Raw genomic sequence first — 19,561 nt, forward strand, 5'->3', positions numbered from 1 at the left:
ACATTGTAAACATTATTCAACCCATTCTGTTACATTGGCACCCTTGAAGCTGAGAACGAATTGCCCCATCCCTGGTGACACCCCCCCCCCCCCCCCCAAGTTTGAGCAGAATGGTGCTGATTTTCCACTTGTATCATGCAGTAACGTGGAAGACGTGTGCAGATTTCCAGACCTGCCGACTCGGAAGCAGCTGAGTTACCAAGCCAAGCAGCTTATCTCTCGAGAAATCGAGCTCGAGAAAATGAGACGGATAGAAGCCCTTCAACAGGCACGGACAGCTGGTTGGGTAAGCGAGTGATGTGACATGTTGTGCAACTGCTTCCCGCTTTTATATAGAGTAAAATCTTTTCTGTGCGGCATAGTTTAAGGATTGTTATATATCATGAGAGTACTAGATCAGAATGTGTAATAAAACTTTGCTCAGAAAACATGCTTCTTAAGACCTGATTTAAGTTTCCGACAAACCTGGAGGACAATTAATTTGCTCACTTTTAAAATACTACAACTTTTTTTGCTGAAAGTTTTAATTTCCAGAAACTTCCTGAAGGAACAGAAATCTACAGTCCAAGTAGGCTTATTCCAAGAATGAGGCAAAAACATCCCTGGTGGTTGTCGCACAACAAGTTACTGCTTGCCTGATTTTGTTTTTCTGTGCATTCTTTATCCCCTTCCTGATCTGAGCTAATTTTCACTGTTTCAGTTCACTCCTTTCTTGGCTCTTTCTGCTCCTGCTGGTCTCCTGGGATCTTCTTTCTCTTTTCTTCACAGATGATTCTTTTCCAATATTTCACATTTTATTAGCTTAAAAGATGGTCCCTTTTCATGAGCACCTTGTCCTCGGTGTTCTGTGCTTTTGCTGTCTTTATCCAATAAGACACACTCGGAGGAAAGTGGTCCTGCCATTCCCAGGTTAGACTGAAGGGACGTGTTTCCTGGCTTTATTTTTCTCAAAATCCAGTGCTAAGGGAACTCTTTACACTTCAGGACCTCACAAATGGCTCGTGAGGTCAAGTTACCACAGGGTGCCACCTTTTTTTTTTATTTTTTTCATGTGCTTGTACTGGAAAGCTTGGCTAAATCAGGCCCTTAAATAGTCTTAGGAGGACATTGTCTCCAAACAAACTTCACTAAGTCAGGGTATGTGGAGTCTGATCTCATTGACCGACACCTAACACTTGAGAACCATGCAAAAAACATAACTAAAAAGATGTTCCATGCAATGTGGAAACTAAAACGAGTCAGACCATTTTTCCCAAGGAACGTCTTCCGATACCTGGTACAATCGCTGGTACTTAGTCATCTGGACTATTGTAATTCACTCTACGCCGGCTGCAAAGAGCAAATACTCAAACTCCAAACAGCCCAGAACATGGCAGCCAGACTTATATTTGGCAAACCAAAATACGAAAGCGCAACACCCCTTTGCGAAAAACTACACTGGCTCCCACTCAAAGAACGCATCACGTACAAACTCTGTACCTTGGTCCATAAAATCATCCATTGTGACGCCCCAGCCTACATGTCGGATCTAATAGAACTACCACCCAGAAATGCAAAGTAATCCTCCCACACATTCCTCAATCTTGATCCTCCCAAATGTAAAGGTTTGAAATTCAAATCAATGCATGCATCAACCTTTTCCTATACAAGCACACAGCTCTGGAACTCACTGCCACGTAACCTGAAATCGGTCTACGAAATGACCAACTTCCGCAAACTCCTGAAAACGTATCTGTTCGACAAAATATATCATAAAGAACAACACACGTAACTCTACTTTCTTTAAGATATCCAGGAATGTTGTTTAATGTCTTTTGCTTTTTCACTATCATGCACCTAATGTCTATGGCTTTAACACTATCATGTATTTCACCATCATGTACCCAAAACTCGCTGTAAAACCAAATGTACATTCTTTTCTATTTCCAGTATCCACGATGAAATGTAAGCCACATTGAGCCTGCAAAAAGGTGGGATAATGTGGGATACAAATGTAATAATAATAATAATCTCAGTCTCAAATTTACTGCTAAGCCTTGGGGTCCATTCTGTTGTCTCATCTCATGTATCATATCGTAGCCCTCCAAAAATACTTAACCTTCCATGTCTCAGGGGTCAGTAGTTTTGGAGAATTTCTTCTATTGATCTCATTCATTAGAAATAAAATAATTCCACTCTTTGGGAGTTAAGTAGGAGCCAGCCCTCAAACAAATCCCAGTGCTGCTAGCTCGTATAAATAAAGGAAGGTGAAGTTTCGTGACTTAAGCTCCCATCTATTTTAATGAGCTGTTGCCAAGAGCTCTCCCTGGATTCGTCAGTGCCGGATAATTAATCCTTTAGAGCATTAGCACAAGTATGGAAAAGTGATTCTTGTTTTCTATATGGGCCAGAACAACATCGACACCTGAAAATGCCATACTACAAAATGTAATTCAAGGGACAGGTCGAATACGGTTCTTTGGGTTTAGCTCGTGCACTTTCAGTGTTACTTTCAGATACAGTAAGGCATTGCTGAATCCTCAGAGGGTTTACACTTGCCCAAGATCACAAAGAGCAGCAGTGGGATTTGAACTCTGACTTCTTTGGATCTCATCCTGCTGTTCTAATCACCAGCTGCTACTCCTCCATGCCGTCCTGTTTCTTTCTGTTTTGTATTTCATTCTCAAGGAGAACTTGTTTTTTGGTAGTGTCCTTTTTCACTTCCTCCTCCTTCATGGATCAATATAATAGGAATAAAAGTAAAGCTTAGTGCAAGAAAGGGAAGGGAAGATGTAATAAAAGCATTTAAATGTGAGTTAGGTTTCCTTGAGGTACAAGAAGGTAGTATTAAAAATATATATATATTGGAAACAGCAACTTACAAAATGGAATGTTAATGAACTGTTTTGCTACTGAGATGCAGGGGTGTATCTGTAACGGGGCCACGGCCCCCTTAGATTTGGCCCTGGACCCCTATTGACGGCCCTTGCAACCCCCCCTCCCACCGCCAACCTGCCGTCGCCTACCTTTGCTGGCGGGGGACCCCAGCCCCGCCAGCTGAAGCCATCGTCCTTCGTTCGTTTGTTCTTTCTGAGTCTGACTTGTGTCTGACGTCCTGCACGTACACAACGTGCAGGACGTGAGCAGGACGTCAGAGTCAGACTCAGAAAGAAGAAAACGAACGAAGGATGACGGCTTTGGCTGGCGGGGGTTAGGGTCCCCCGCCAGCACAGTTAAGCGACAGCAGGCGGACGGGCGACAGTTGTTGGAGGTGGTTCTGGCGGTGGTGGTGGGGGGAGGGGGTGGCGCCCGGGGCGGGGGCTAAAATGTGCCCCCTCACCTCTGGATCCCCCCTACCGGCGAAGTCCAGATACGCCCCTACTGAGATGATGGTGGACCAGCAGAGATGGTGTTGACCAGTGACAGAGAGATGTGGTAAAGGCAAGGCAGATTGATGAGCGCAGATCAAGGAAGTGCATGCAGTGACGAAGGTAAAGAGAAGTGAGCCAAGAAGGCTTAAATGTACTTAACAGCTCCTGTATTACTCTGTCAGGTTATTGAGATGCTGGTGCTGCCATGAGTGTGTCCTTGAGGGGAAGTTGATAACAACACATGCCTTCTAATTTCAATTAAATGTAAACATTATAAAAGCTAAAGGTCTGCTTAGAGACCAACAGACACTGTTCCTCTAAGCCAAGTGGGAACCCTCCAACTGCATTGTTGCCCGTGGGGGAGGGGGTGTGTGCTTCAGTCGCCAAAGACAGGCAGGTTCCCTGGAGTCCTGGAGAGCTTGCCTGTCCCTCACTATTGAAAGTGTGATAGTGAAACAGCACCCCCCGCTGGCAGGACTGTAGGTGAGATTCCCAGAAGCAACAGAGTTGGTGGTGGTGAGGAACGCAGCTGATAATGGCTGCTTGAAATTAATTGCAGTTGAGGGCTAGTGCTACATTAATGAACTGCTTGGAGGAGGAATTTCCATTGCAGTACAGAGCACTGGAGCAAGTGTTTCTAAGGACAGAAATGCATTGAGGGGGGTGGCGGGGTAGGCATTTTGTCACTGGTAAGGAGGAGTGGCCTAGTGGTTAGAGCACCGGTCTTGCAATCCAGAGGTGGCCGGTTCAAATCCCACTGCTGCTCCTTGTGATCTTGGGCAAGTCACTTAACCCTCCATTGCCTCAGGTACAAACTTAGATTGTGAGCCCTCCAGGGACAGAGAAATATCCAGAGTACCTGAATGTAACTCACCTTGAGCTACTACTGAACAAGGTGTGAGCAAAATCTAAATAAATAAAGATTCTAGAATTCTAAAGAATAACAAGATTCCATGCAGAAATTCAAAGTGTAGCAACATTCCATGTAGAACCCCAAAGAGTAACAAGATTCTTTGGGGTGGAGGAGTGGCCTAGTGGTTAGAGCACCAGAAATCCCACTGCTGCTCCTTGTGATCTTGGGCAAGTCACTTAACCCTCCATTGCCTCAGGTACAAACTTAGATTGTGAGCCCTCCTGGGACAGAGAAATATCCAGAGTACCTGAATGTAACTCATCTTGAGCTACTACTGAAAAAGGTGTGAGCAAAATCTAAATAAATAAATAAATAAAGATTCTAGAATTCTAAAGAACAACAAGATTCCAATTCAGAATTTCAAAGTGTAGCAACATTCCATGTAGAACCCCAAAGAGTAACAAGATTCTTTGGGGTGGAGGAGTGGCCTAGTGGTTAGAGCACTGGTCTTGCAATCCAGAGGTGGCCGGTTCAAATCCCACTGCTGCTCCTTGTGATCTTGGGCAAGTCACTTAACCCTCCATTGCTTCAGGTACAAACTTAGATTGTGAGCCCTCCAGGGACAGAGAAATATCCAGAGTACCTGAATGTAACTCACCTTGAGCTACTACTGAAAAAGGTGTCAGCAAAATCTTAATAAATAAATAAGGTGCCCTTGATGTGAAGAAGCTTAAGATATTGCAAAGGTAGGAGCTTGAAATAATAGCTACTATCAGGTTAGACAGGCTTTGCTTCAGTTGTTACACTATTTTTCAGTTTACTCTTTGGGTGGTGGGTTCTTAACAGGCTGAAAACTCCACAGAAGTCCCGCAGAATACAAAGGAAAAGAACAGTGGCAAAGGACAGCCCAAATCCTCCATCCAAAACCACGAACAGCGGCTAGAGAACATCATGAGGAAAGCTGCCTTTGAAGAAAAGGTTAGTAAGGGCGGGAAGCAGAGGGATGAAGATGGGAGTTAAATTAAGATAGAGAAGAAGCATCTTCTCTCAGTAAGAATCGGACTCTTGCTGCTGAGAATTCAGCATCCACTAATGCCTAGAGGGGAGTGGTTAGGAGGCGGGGATGGTGGTTGGGAGGCAGGGATAGCGCTGGGCAGACTTATACGGTCTGTGCCAGAGCTGGTGGTGGGAGGCGGGGATAGTGCTGGGCAGACATACAGTCTATGCCAGAGCCAGTGGTTGGGAGGCGGGGCTGGTGGTTGGGAGGCGGGGATAGTGCTGGGCAGACTTATACGGTCTGTGCCAGAGCCAGTGGTTGGGAGGCGGGGCTGGTGGTTGGGAGGCAGGGATAGCGCTGGGCAGACTTATACGGTCTGTGCCAGAGCTGGTGGTGGGAGGCGGGGATAGTGCTGGGCAGACATACGGTCTATGCCAGAGCCAGTGGTTGGGAGGCGGGGCTGGTGGTTGGGAGGCGGGGATAGTGCTGGGCAGACTTATACGGTCTGTGCCAGAGCCGGTGTTGGGAGGCGGGGATAGTGCTGGGCAGACTTATACGGTCTGTGCCAGAGCCGGTGGTGGGAGGCGAGACTGGTGGTTGGGAGGCGGGGATAGTGCTGGGCAGACTTATATGGTCTGTGCCAGAGCTGGTGGTGGGAGGCGAGGATAGTGCTGGGCAGACTTATACGGTCTGTGCCAGAGCCGGTGGTGGGAGGCGAGACTGGTGGTTGGGAGGCGGGGATAGTGCGGGGCAGACTTATACGGTCTATGCCAGAGCCAGTGGTTGGGAGGCGGGGCTGGTGGTTGGGAGGCAGGGATAGCGCTGGGCAGACTTATACGGTCTGTGCCAGAGCTGGTGGTGGGAGGCGGGGATAGTGCTGGGCAGACTTATACGGTCTATGCCAGAGCCAGTGGTTGGGAGGCGGGGCTGGTGGTTGGGAGGCGGGGATAGTGCTGGGCAGACTTATACGGTCTGTGCCAGAGCCGGTGTTGGGAGGCGGGGATAGTGCTGGGCAGACTTATACGGTCTGTGCCAGAGCCGGTGGTGGGAGGCGAGACTGGTGGTTGGGAGGCGGGGATAGTGCTGGGCAGACTTATATGGTCTGTGCCAGAGCTGGTGGTTGGGAGGCGGGGATAGTGCTGGGCAGACTTATACGGTCTGTGCCAGAGCCGGTGGTGGGAGGCGAGACTGGTGGTTGGGAGGCGGGGATAGTGCTGGGCAGACTTATACGGTCTGTGCCAGAGCCAGTGGTTGGGAGGCGGGGCTGGTGGTTGGGAGGCAGGGATAGCGCTGGGCAGACTTATACGGTCTGTGCCAGAGCTGGTGGTGGGAGGCGGGGATAGTGCTGGGCAGACATACGGTCTATGCCAGAGCCAGTGGTTGGGAGGCGGGGCTGGTGGTTGGGAGGCGGGGATAGTGCTGGGCAGACTTATACGGTCTGTGCCAGAGCCAGTGGTTGGGAGGCGGGGCTGGTGGTTGGGAGGCAGGGATAGCGCTGGGCAGACTTATACGGTCTGTGCCAGAGCTGGTGGTGGGAGGCGGGGATAGTGCTGGGCAGACATACGGTCTATGCCAGAGCCAGTGGTTGGGAGGCGGGGCTGGTGGTTGGGAGGCGGGGATAGTGCTGGGCAGACTTATACGGTCTGTGCCAGAGCCGGTGTTGGGAGGCGGGGATAGTGCTGGGCAGACTTATACGGTCTGTGCCAGAGCCGGTGGTGGGAGGCGAGACTGGTGGTTGGGAGGCGGGGATAGTGCTGGGCAGACTTATATGGTCTGTGCCAGAGCTGGTGGTGGGAGGCGAGGATAGTGCTGGGCAGACTTATACGGTCTGTGCCAGAGCCGGTGGTGGGAGGCGAGACTGGTGGTTGGGAGGCGGGGATAGTGCGGGGCAGACTTATACGGTCTATGCCAGAGCCAGTGGTTGGGAGGCGGGGCTGGTGGTTGGGAGGCAGGGATAGCGCTGGGCAGACTTATACGGTCTGTGCCAGAGCTGGTGGTGGGAGGCGGGGATAGTGCTGGGCAGACTTATACGGTCTATGCCAGAGCCAGTGGTTGGGAGGCGGGGCTGGTGGTTGGGAGGCGGGGATAGTGCTGGGCAGACTTATACGGTCTGTGCCAGAGCCGGTGTTGGGAGGCAGGGATAGTGCTGGGCAGACTTATACGGTCTGTGCCAGAGCCGGTGGTGGGAGGCGAGACTGGTGGTTGGGAGGCGGGGATAGTGCTGGGCAGACTTATATGGTCTGTGCCAGAGCTGGTGGTTGGGAGGCGGGGATAGTGCTGGGCAGACTTATACGGTCTGTGCCAGAGCCGGTGGTGGGAGGCGAGACTGGTGGTTGGGAGGCGGGGATAGTGCTGGGCAGACTTATACGGTCTGTGCCAGAGCCGGTGGTGGGAGGCGAGACTGGTGGTTGGGAGGCGGGGATAGTGCTGGGCAGACTTATACGGTCTATGCCAGAGCCAGTGGTTGGGAGGCGGGGCTGGTGGTTGGGAGGCGGGGATAGTGCTGGGCAGACTTATACGGTCTGTGCCAGAGCCGGTGTTGGGAGGCGGGGATAGTGCTGGGCAGACTTATACGGTCTGTGCCAGAGCCGGTGGTGGGAGGCGAGACTGGTGGTTGGGAGGCGGGGATAGTGCTGGGCAGACTTATGGTCTGTGCCAGAGCTGGTGGTGGGAGGCAGGGATAGTGCTGGGCAGACTTATACGGTCTGTGCCAGAGCCGGTGATGGGAGGCGGGACTGGTGGTTGGGAGGCGGGGATAGTGCTGGCCAGACTTATACGGTCTGTGCCAGAGCCAGTGGTTGGGAGGCGGGGCTGGTGGTTGGGAGGCGGGGATGGTGCTGGGCAGACTTATACGGTCTGTGCCAGAGCCAGTGGTTGGGAGGCGGGACTGGTGGTTGGGAGGCAGGGATAGTGCGGGGCAGACTTATACGGTCTGTGCCAGAGCTGGTGGTGGGAGGCGGGGCTGGTGGTTGGGAGGCGGGGATAGTGCTGGGCAGACTTATACGGTCTGTGCCAGAGCCGGTGGTGGGAGGCGGGGCTGGTGGTTGGGAGGCGGGGATAGTGCTGGGCAGACTTATACAGTCTGTGCCAGAGCTGGTGGTTGGGAGGTGGGGCTGGTGGTTGGGAGGCGGGGATAGTGCTGGGCAGACTTATACGGTCTGTGCCGGGGCTGGTGGTTGGGAGGCGGGGATAGTGCTGGGCAGACTTATACGGTCTGTGCCCTGAAGAGGACAGGTACAAATCAAAGTAGGGTATACACAAAAAGTAGCACACATGAGTTGTCTTGTTGGGCAGACTGGATGGACCGTGCAGGTCTTTTTCTGCCGTCATCTACTATGTTACTATGTTAGAGAGGAGTGTCATGAGTGTATCTTCATTTCTTTAGCAACAAGAAATGTTTGTATCTTGCTTTCATAATGCAAAGAGGTCGGGTGTAAACTGTATTATATTTTCTGGAATAATCCTGACACACACATCTGCAAAAAAATGGCTTTGAAATTTTCTTTCTAAGAAGGCAGATTTCAAGCCAATTCCTACATGGCTTATTTGAAATTTTCCCCCGTTGTATGCAGGTAGAATTATGAAAGTTGTTCCAGATGTATGTACTGTTACTCACATTTTGAAGAGGCATTCCTGGCTTGCAACAGTGTGTGTACTTCCAGAAACGTGTGTGTTATTTTAGTCGGCGTAAGGAGGCCTAAGAGGACACTGACGCAAAACCCACAAGTGAAAATGTGATCGCTTTCTAACATTGTTCAAAGGTTATGTGAAAGCATATTTTCCCCTTTGAAGATTTCGCTTACAGATCTGGAAATCGGAACAATGAGTGAGGTGATTAAAATTTTAGATGATATAAAACTATTCAAGGTTGTTAAAACCTGTCCTGACTGAAATATTACAGGAAGACCTTAAGAAATGAGGGCATCCAAATGGCAGATGAAATATAATGTGGACAAATGCAAGGTGATGCACATTGGAAAGAATAATCGGAATCATAGCTACCTGATGCTAGGGTCCACCTTGGGGGTCAGCACTCAAGAAAAAGATGTAGGCTTCATTGTAGATAATACGTTGAAATCTTCTGTTCATTATGCAATGGCGGCGGCCAAAAAAACAAACATTATGCTAGGAATTATTAGGAAAGGGACGGTGAATAAGACTAAAATTACTCTGCCTATGTATCGCTCCATGGTGCGTCCATACCTTAAGTATTGCATTCATTTCTGGTCGCTGTATCTCAAACAAGATATAGCGAAATTAGAAAAGGTTCAAAGAAGAGTGACCAAAATGATGAAGGGGATGGAACTCCTCTCGTATGAGGAAAGGCTAAAGAGGTTAGGGCTCTTCAGCTTGGAAAAGAGACGGATGAGGGGGGGGGATATGATTGAGGTTTATAAAATCCTGAGTGGTGCAGAACAAGTAGAAGAGAATCGATTTTTCACTCTTTCAAAAAGTACAAAGACTAGGGGACACTCAAGGAAGTTACATGGAAATACTTTTAAAACAAATAGGAGGAAATATTTTTTCACTCAACGAATAGTTAAGCTCTGGAACTCTTTGCCGGAGGATGTAGTAACAGCGGTTAGCGTATCTGGGTTTAAAAAAGGTTTGGACAAGTTCCTGGAGGAAAAGTCCATAGTCTGCTATTGAGGCAGATATGGGAAGCAACTGCTTACCCTGGGATTTGTAGTATGGAGTGTTACCATGATTTGGGTTCCTGCCAGTTACTTGTGACCTGGCTAGGCAACTGTTTGGAAAACAGGATAGTGGGTTAGATGGACCATTGGTCTGACCCAATATGGCTACTCTTATGGGGACATGAATTGAGATTACAGGGTGGTTGACTTAGGAGTAACAGCAGGAGAAGGTGGGAGATGCCTGGAACGGGGAGATGGTGAAGACAAAGAAAACAGAATTCAGAAATGCTTGTGATAAACACAAAGGATTCCTAAATGGAACGAGGGTGGCATAAAAACAAAAACTTAGCAGTGCTGAGATGGCAAAGCCTGTAGTTGGGTAGTAAGGCTAGTGCTGGCCAGACTTCTACGGTCTGTGTCCCATTGATGGAAAAATAGATCTGGATGGGCTGGAGTGGTCTTCGACAGCAACTCCAGCAGTTTTGGAAGTAAGGAGGGTGCCAGGCAGACGTCTACAGTCTGTGATGTGAAAATAGCAAGGACAGATCAAGAACAAATATGTGTATTTTATGTTCATGTTATATGCTATGAGTGTAGCTCAAAGGGGAAGCGGAAAACACCTTAAGGTTGATAGCGAGTAAAATGTCAGTTTGCAACATTGTTGTGCAGCTCTGGCTGCACAACCCTTATCTCCCCTTACGCTCCTACCCCAAACCTCCGCTCACAGGACAAATCTCTCCTCTCTGCACCCTTCTCCACCACCGCCAATTCCAGGCTCCGCCCTTTCTGCCTCGCCTCTCCCTATGCTTGGAATAAACTTCCTGAGCCCATTCGCCAAGCCCCCTCCCTGCCCATCTTCAAATCCTTGCTCAAAGCCCACCTCTTCAATGTCGCCTTCGGCACCTAACCATTACACCTCTATTCAGGAAATCTAGACTGCCCCAATTGGATTGTCTGCACATTTTGTCCATTAGATTGTAAGCTCCTTCGAGCAGGGACTGTCCTTCTTTGTAAAACTGTACAGCGCTGCGTAATCCTAGAAGCGCTTTAGAAATGTTAAGTAGTAGTAGTCTTGTTGGGTAGACTGGCTTGACCATGAGACTCTTCTGCCATCACTTACTGTGTTCATCTGTTGCATGAAACATAGCAGATGTCTTATGCAGTTAGTTATTGCGGCTGAAAATATATTTGTTTACACAAATAAACACGCATCGATTGGTAGTAGTATGCCCCAGTGTGAAATGTACATAAGTATTGCCATACTGGGAAAGACCAAAGGTCCATCAAGCCCAGCATCCTGTTTCCAACAGTGGCCAATCCAGGTCACAAATACCTGGCAAGATCCCAAAAAAGTACAATACATTTTATACTGCTTATCCCAGAAATAGTGGATTTTCCCCACTCCATTTAATAATGGTCTATGGACTTTTCCTTTAGGAAGCCGGCCAAACATTTTTTTTAAACTCCGCTAAGCTAACCACCTTTACCACATTCTCTGGCAACGAATTCCAGAGTTTAATTATACGTTGAGTGAAGAAACATTTTCTCCGATTCGTTTTAAATTTACTACATTGTAGCTTCATCGCATGCCCCCTAGTCCTAGTATTTTTGGAAAGCGTAAACAGACGCTTCACATCTACCCATTCAACTCCACTCATTATTTTATAGACCCCTATCATATCACCCCTCAGCCGCCTTTTCTCCAAGCTGAAGAGCCCTAGCCGCTTTAGCCTTTCCTCATAGGGAAGTCGTCCCAGCCCCTTTATCATTTTCGTCACCCTTCTCTGCACCTTTTCTAATTCCATTATATCTTTTATTGATATATGGCGACCAGAATTGAACACAATATTCGAGGTGCGGTCGCACCATGGAGCAATACAAAGGCATTATAACATCCTCATTTTTGTTTTCCAAGGAAGGATATAATAGAAATTTTAAATACCTCCAAGATGTTAAGTGTACAATGTACAAGCGCTAAGTCTTTTCATTGGAAAAGAAACTCTGGAATGCAGGGTCATAGGATGAAGGTCAAAAGAGACAGATTACTGCCAGCTCTAGAAAGAGCAGTAGATGGGTGGAGGTGACGTAGATGAAGATAGATCTGTGGGAGAGAGGAGGGGATTTTAGAGCTGAATAGTTGGTGTAGATGTTCAGACTGCAAAGGCCATCATGTCCTGTTTGGTTTAGAGAGAGAGTGAGTCACGATCTTGGCGTTGTGAAGACCAGGTAGATCCCCCCTTTCAATAAAGTATGTGAAAGATAAAAAGGGAAGCTAATGATGCACCTTGTGTTTTCATTCACAGCCTGAAACGGACTTCTTTGGGCGTCCAGTTATCAAGAAGCTGGTGTCTCCAACTGCAGGTATATGTATAAAGGCTGCAAGTGCGAGCTACATAACGTCAAGAAATTCTTGGCTTAGATTTTGAAGATTAGATCTTTTATTTCTGGCTAGATTTCCGCCTCTCTGCTTTTACATCACTCTTTGCCTCTGTCCTGTCACTGGGGATCCTCATTCCTTTGTAGTGTGAAACTAATCAGTGCCTCTGGGCAAGGTCCAGCCTATTGCTATCCTAAATCTGCTCTTGTGCATCATTTGTAGAATACACCGTAGATGAGAAACTTGAAATTCAAATGTATCGGTTGCAACGTGACTTTCATTTTGCAGGATGTACTTGTTAGCAGTCACTCGCGTTAGCTCTAGCAAGTTAATTTTTTAGATTTCTGTTACCTGAGATGAGCCAGATTGACTCCCCGTGTTTTTCAGTGTTGGACCCACGAAAAAATCAGACTTTGACAAAAGCAAAGACTGTAAAATGCAAGTAAAGCTAGAACAAGCAGGTCATTATTCACCCAGAGCAGTCGGTGGTTTTTTAAACAGCTCCATAGCTGAATTAAATCCAATTATTCAGTATCAGTATCCGGATAGCGGTTAGTGCTGAGTGTCTGGATAGGGCAGTTGGTGCCAGTGCTACCTGGATAAGTGACATTCAGCCCGCTATCCGGATGAAGTTAAGACGGCCTTTTTGTTGTCTTAACCTTATTTGAATAATTATCCAGTTAGCAGACTGAATAACGCTAGTAACCAGATAACTCCAGAGGTCACCCTCCCTCTGCCCACAAGGAGTGCCCAGATGTTCTGTAATAATTTTCAGCTGCGTTATCCAGATAACGCCACTAGTCCTGTGAACGGCACTTACTGGGGTATAGCAGTTGCTGACCAGATAAGTGCTTTTGCGTATTGGCCCGATTTAATGTAAATATGTGATACTAATGTTGGAAATTGTGTACAAACCCTGTCTCTGACATTCACCATCTTAGGGATACTTCACCTGGGCTTGGTAGCTTTTACACCACAAAATTCGATCTGTTAAAATCTCTGTAAATCACATGGAGCAAATGTTAACACTCAAGACTTAACTTCTTCCCTAACATTGACTCAGAGCCCCAGTTCCTCTGAACTTCAAGGAGCAACTTTTACATATGAAACGCCATATCCCTTACTAGTAAAATAAATTAATAAATAGATTGAATTAATTGATTAGTTAACTGCTCTTTATCATTTTTCATTAAAAAAAAATGTTTTAAATTGCAGTACATTATTTAATTTTTATTTTTGCCTTGCTTCAACTTCCATAGCAAAGCCAAATTCAGAACGTGAGACTCAGTCAATAGACAAGCAAATCGGGAAAGCAGTGGGGAACAGTGATGTGTGGTTTCGCTTCAAGGAAGGCATGTCAAATGCTGTGAGGAGGAGTGTCTATATCAAGGATCTGTTGTAGAAAGTAAGGAACAGATGTAAAAGGAGTGATGTATATAAAAAGATCCAGTGCTGAGCTGCTAAGCTGAAGACCAACAGAAATGTGCTTTTATAATGGAATGAAGATGCTACTGAATGGTTTTTGTTTTGGTTCCCAGCCATTTTGTAAAATTAAAAAAAAAAAAAAACCCAAAATAAAGTTTCATGGACTATTGCTTTATTTGGTTTACAAATCCTTAACTCTTGTAGCCTTTATGCATTTCAGATCCGTAAAGCTGTATATTCTACAATATACAAAAGTACTTAAATGTATTGAAAATAGTTTTTATATAAAAGCTTTCCTCTACAAGTTGAATAAAACCCATTTCTTAAGATTTTTGTAGATGTTTTATTCTCGGATTAACTTAATGAAGGTTGCTAGACTTAATAGGAATCTTTCCAAGACTAAAGATCTGTGTGTTTTAATGTCTAGTAATGGTATAATTGCTGATAGATAATTCTGCTTCATTTTTCACTACAGTCCTTTCAAAACTCTTACACAAGTATTGTAGGGTCTTCTCATCCTCTTGTGAAATCAGCTTCATTCACTACATTTAAATGGGACCTTTGTGTAAAATTGTAGGACTGTTTTAATTTCACCCGTGGAAGAGGGGGGGAGCCCATAGAAGGCATGAAACAGGTTTGAAGCCCCATCTGCTATATCTGCTGGCATCCACCTGTAGGCTCAGTTCATTTAGCACCTCCAAGTAAAAGCCAAAAACTTAGCGGGGCTGGGGGGTATAACATAGATATGTGTGTCTGTGATTTATTTTTTCACTGCTGTGTCCCTGCAGAAATAGTGTATAAGCAATGGTATTTGTTAACCATTTGTACCCATGAATGAAGCTGCAAGACAGTGGATTTTTTACAGTTGATATATGCCATGTGTAACTCAAATTATGGAATAATTCAAAACCAATGTCTGAAAATTTAATATAAAACAAATCTTATAGTGAGAGCACCATCAAAAGGTAGCTAAGCCATGACAGCCCACCAAAGAAACATAAGAACATTAGATGTACCATACTGGATCAGACCAATGGTCTGTCAAATCCAGCACCCTGTTGTCATAGACAGTGACCCGTTCTGCCTCGCCTCACCCTATGCTTGGAATAAACTTCCTGAGCCCTTATGCCAAGCCCCCTCCCTGCCCATCTTCAAATCCTTGCTCAAAGCCCACCTCTTCAATGTCGCTTTCGGCACCTAACCATTGTACCTCTATCCAGGAAATCTAGACTGCCCCAATTTGATTGACTGTACATTTGTCCTTTAGATTGTAAGCTTCTTTGAGCAGGGACTGTCCTTCTGTGTTAAATTGTACAGCGCTGCGTAACCCTAGTAGCGCTTTAGAAATGTCAAGTAGTAATCACATGGTTGGGGCAGGGAAAGAGACTTGATATACCGCCTTTGGATTACTGCAATATACTTTATCTGGGCTTCTCATATACCTCACTGAAACACTTAAAGAGATGCTGCAAAATAAAGCAACAAGATCACTATGTAATGCAGGTCTATATATACCAGAGCAACTCCCTTACCAATAAGAGATTGCACTGGCTCCCTGTAACAGCTGTTGGATTAAAATATGAATTATGATATTTAACGTCATCTTTGGTTTAGCCCCAGGCTACCTTTTTCTACAGTTTTTGCAACCACATCCAAAGTGGTCTATCTGGGACGACGGGGGGTTAAGTGACTTTACCCAGAGTCACAAGGAGCTGCAGTGGAAATTGAACTCAGTTCCCCAGGATCAAAGTCTACTGCACTAACCACTAGGCTACTCCTCCACTCATTCCATCAATAAGAGCCAACCTCATCAGTGATGTCACAATGGCTTGGTTGCCCGATACAGTTCCCCAGGATCAAAGTCCACTGCACTAACCACTAGGCTACTCCTCCACTAGCAACATTCCATGTAGAATCTCAAATAGGGAAAGGGAAATAGGACTTGATATAACACCTTTCCGTGGTTTTTGCAACTACGTTCAAAGCGGTTTACATATATTCAGGTACTTATTTTGTACCAGGGGCAATGGAGGGTTAAGTGACTTGCCCAGTCACAAGGACCTGCAGTGGGAATGGAACTCAGTTCCCCAGGATCAAAGTCCACTGCACTAACCACTAGGCTACTCCTCCACTCATTCCACCAATAAGAGCCAACCTCATCAGTGATGTCACAATGGCTTCATTGCCCAATACTTGGCTCACTTCTGATATTGTGATGTCATAAGGGAAAGGGGGAAAGGGAAATGGGACTTGATATACCGCCTTCCTGAGGTTTTTGCAACTACATTCAAAGTGGTTTACATATATTCAGGTACTTATTTGTACCCTGGGGAATGGAGGGTTAAGTGACTCAGTCAGAAGGAGCTGCAGTGGGAATCGAACTCAGTTCCCCAGGATCAAAGTCCACTGCACTAACCACTTGGCTGCTCCTCCACTCTAGCTAAGCCCCAAGGGGGAGATCTTAATAATCGGTCTCAGATGTGATGATCCATGTCTGTCTTAATAGTTGCTAAAAATCCTGCAGCAACAAACTCCACAGTTTTATCTGTCTTAAATTTGCTACTAGTTAGTTTCTTGCAGTATTCCTCTACCTCTAGCGCTGTTTCAAAGAAGAAATAACCATTCCATACCACTCGTGATTTTATGAACTTCTATCCTACCTCCTCTTGGTTCTCCCTTCTATGCTGAGCAGCAGTAACCTGCTAAGCCTTTCTTCGTAAAGGAGCTTATAGCTGTTCTCTGCACCTGCTCAGATTACTGTTTTTAGATGTGAAATACAATACAGCAACAACAACTAGCCTAACCTATGAAATGTACAAAACCAAACTACAACGGCAGTTCAATAAGATCGTACTACCCCTCATTGAAGAAACTTCTTAAACAGAAATGTTTTCGGTTTCTTCCTAAAACTCGCGTGGTATTTCTGATCCAATGGCAAAAGGAAGGGCATTCCAATGTGGAGCTGCTGGATAGGAAAACACAGACATGAGCAATGTCTTAAATCTCAGACTTTGTAGATGGAAAATGTAGCAGTGCTAAATTGTGATTTAATTATAGAAGGCAATAATACGAAACAAATCAGGAGTGGAGGAGTAGCCTAGCGGTTAGTGCAGTGGGCTTTGGTCCTGGGGAACTGGGATTGATTCCCGCTGCAGCTCCTTGTGACTCTGGGCAAGTCACTTAACCCTCCATTCCCCAGGGTACAAATAAGTACCTGAATATATGTAAACCACTTTGAATGTAGTTGCAAAAACCTCAGAAAGGCGGTATATCAAGTCCCATTTCCCTTTTCCCCTTTCGCTTATGACATCACAATGTCAGAAGTGAGCCAAGTATCGGGCAATCAAGCCATTGTGACATCACTGATGAGGTTGGCTCTTATTGGTGGAATGAGTGGAGGAGTAGCCTAGTGGTTAGTGCAGTGGACTTTGATCCTGGGGAACTGGGTTCGATTCCCACTGCAGCTCCTTGTGACTCTGGGCAAGTCACTTAACCCTCCGTTGTCCCACAGTTTTGAATGTAGTTGCAAAAACCTCAGAAAGGTGGTATATCAAGTCCCATTTCCCTTTCCCCCTTTCCCTTATGACATCACAATATCAGAAGTGAGCCAAGTATCGGGCAATCAAGCCATTGTGACATCACTGATGAGGTTGGCTCTTATTGGTGGAATGAGTGGAGGAGTAGCCTAGTGGTTAGTGCAGTGGACTTTGATCCTGGGGAACTGGGTTCAATTCCCACTGCAGCTCCTTGTGACTCTGGGCAAGTCACTTAACCCTCCATTGCCCCTGGTACAAAATAAGTACCTGAATATATGTAAACCGTTTTGAATGTAGTTGCAAAAACCTCAGAAAGGCGGAATATCAAGTCCCAGTTCCCTTTCCCCCTTTCCCTTATGACATCACAATATCAGAAGTGAGCCAAGTATTGGTTAATCAAGCCATTGTGACATCACTGATGAGGTTGGCTCTTATTGGTGGAATGAGTGGAGGAGTAGCCTAGTGGTTAGTGCAGTGGACTTTGATCCTGGGGAACTGGGATCGATTCCCGCTGCAGCTCCTTGTGACTCTGGGTAAAGTCACTTAACCCCCCGTCGCCCCAGATAGACCGCTTTGGATGTGGTTGCAAAAACTGTAGAAAAAGGTAGCCTGGGGCTAAACCAAAGATGACGTTAAATATCATAATTCATATTTTAATCCAACAGCATGCTGTTACAGGGAGTCAGTCCAATCTCTTATTGGTAAGGGAGTTGCTCTGGTATATATAGACCTGCATTACATAGTGATCTTGTTGCTCTATTTTGCTGCGTCTGTTTAAGTGTTTCAGTGAGGTATCTGAGAAGCCCAGATAAAGTATATTGCAGTAATCCAATTGGAACTATCTAAGTTCTTGAGCGACAATTTTGAAATCAAATAGGAAATATTTTTTTACCACAAAGTCATTGTAACTTTGAACCACATTATTTATCTGGGATGACATGGACGGGTCAGAATCTAGAACCACTTCCAGGATCCTCAGTGATGATTCTATAGAAAATGCCCTATTTTGAATCAGAAGTGCATTACAGCAAGTAGCTAAGGATGAGGGTTTCAGCCAGAGTATCTTAGTTTTATCTGTATTCAGCCTTAACCAATAGTAAGAAGTCCGTTGCTTAAACCTCTCAAAGAAGAGGTCAAGTTCGTCCTTTCATGAGGTCAGGACACAAGAGAACTGAATAAGCAAGGGTAATATTAGCATAGGTGTAAAGACTTATGCCCAAAGAAACCAGATACTTTTCCAAGTTGACATTAAGAGAATAGGAGAGAGCGGAACTATACAGTACACCACACTCTACCTCCAAGAGTCAAAGAGCATGTTATCCAGTCTAACCCTGTATGACCTTTCGCACAAAAACCTATCTAACCAACTCTGTGTCTTCCTTGTAAGACCAGTTTCACTCAATTACTAGACTGAGTTTTATCTTTGCTTCTTCAACTTGACCTATCATCAGCTTTCACACACTGTTCAAGGCCTGTTCACATGGTAGATTTATATAGAGGTGTGTATACAATTTTGTTTTCTATTTTTGTGAATAGTTTATAATATTCTATTTGCTTTTTAAACTGCTGCTGAATCCCGAGCTGAAGCTTTCAGCATATTGTGTAAGATATTGCAACTATGTTGATGTGGCCTTTTTAAGGCACAGTAGTCTATAAGGTGTCAGTTTCAAGAGGAGTTGGGGAGATGATCACTTAAGACCATACTATCAGGAGTTGGTGAGCTCACTTGATTAGAGCAAAGGAGTCCCTTGCAGGGAGAGTTAGAATCTGTTTTTCTAGAGGATGGCGACAGGGCAATACTCATTCCTCCATTGCACCAAATATGTAAGTTGCTCAGCATGGGTCTGCAGGTTTGGAGGGTCTGTACTATTGATGTAGGCTCCTGATGTATTGTAGCTTCCTCCAACCCAGTCTGGGTTGAGCTTGGGTATATCCTACTTGTGTGGCATGGATGATAAGAAAGGGAAAATTTGGACTTACCTGTTAATTTCCTTTCCCCGAGTCTTGCCAGAGCAGTCCAGAAGCCACCCTTGGAAGCAAAGGCAATCAAGGGTTCTTAATCTGAGAAATTCAGGAAGCTAACAGTGAAGATGATGTAACACATGCTGAAGGTTATCGTACCCTTGGTGCATTGAATTATTTCTGGGTTCATGACCATGTTTTTGACTGCATCAGGTTTGACTATGGTGGTGAATTGGTGAACTACCTTTGGTTGTCTTACCTTTGTCATGAGATACTGATGAGCTGAAGGCAGCACTAGCCCCCTCATGAAAATGCATGAGAATGATCTGCATGCTCCCCACCCATGTATTTGAATATTTCATGCATATTCATTATGGATATCCTGAAACACAGACTAGCTGAGTGTTTCTCAAGAACTGGTTGA

At 45.8% G+C, this 19,561-nt stretch overlaps 1 protein-coding gene across 1 annotated transcript in view; it reads left to right on the plus strand.

Annotated features, from left to right (window-relative positions):
- The window catches only part of CHTF18 (chromosome transmission fidelity factor 18), a 74,342-nt gene extending 59,571 nt beyond the window's left edge, over nucleotides 1-14,771 (plus strand). The window contains exons 19-22 of the mRNA XM_030212939.1: nucleotides 142-286; nucleotides 5,050-5,181; nucleotides 12,141-12,198; nucleotides 13,474-14,771. Of these exons, the coding sequence (XP_030068799.1) occupies nucleotides 142-286; nucleotides 5,050-5,181; nucleotides 12,141-12,198; nucleotides 13,474-13,616 (478 nt within the window). The 3' untranslated portion in view covers nucleotides 13,617-14,771. The remainder of the gene's footprint in view (nucleotides 1-141; nucleotides 287-5,049; nucleotides 5,182-12,140; nucleotides 12,199-13,473) is intronic.
- The last annotated feature ends 4,790 nt before the right edge of the window (nucleotides 14,772-19,561 follow it).

This window comes from Microcaecilia unicolor, chromosome 8 (assembly GCF_901765095.1).
Source record: "Microcaecilia unicolor chromosome 8, aMicUni1.1, whole genome shotgun sequence".
In the NCBI taxonomy this organism is placed as follows: domain Eukaryota; kingdom Metazoa; phylum Chordata; class Amphibia; order Gymnophiona; family Siphonopidae; genus Microcaecilia; species Microcaecilia unicolor.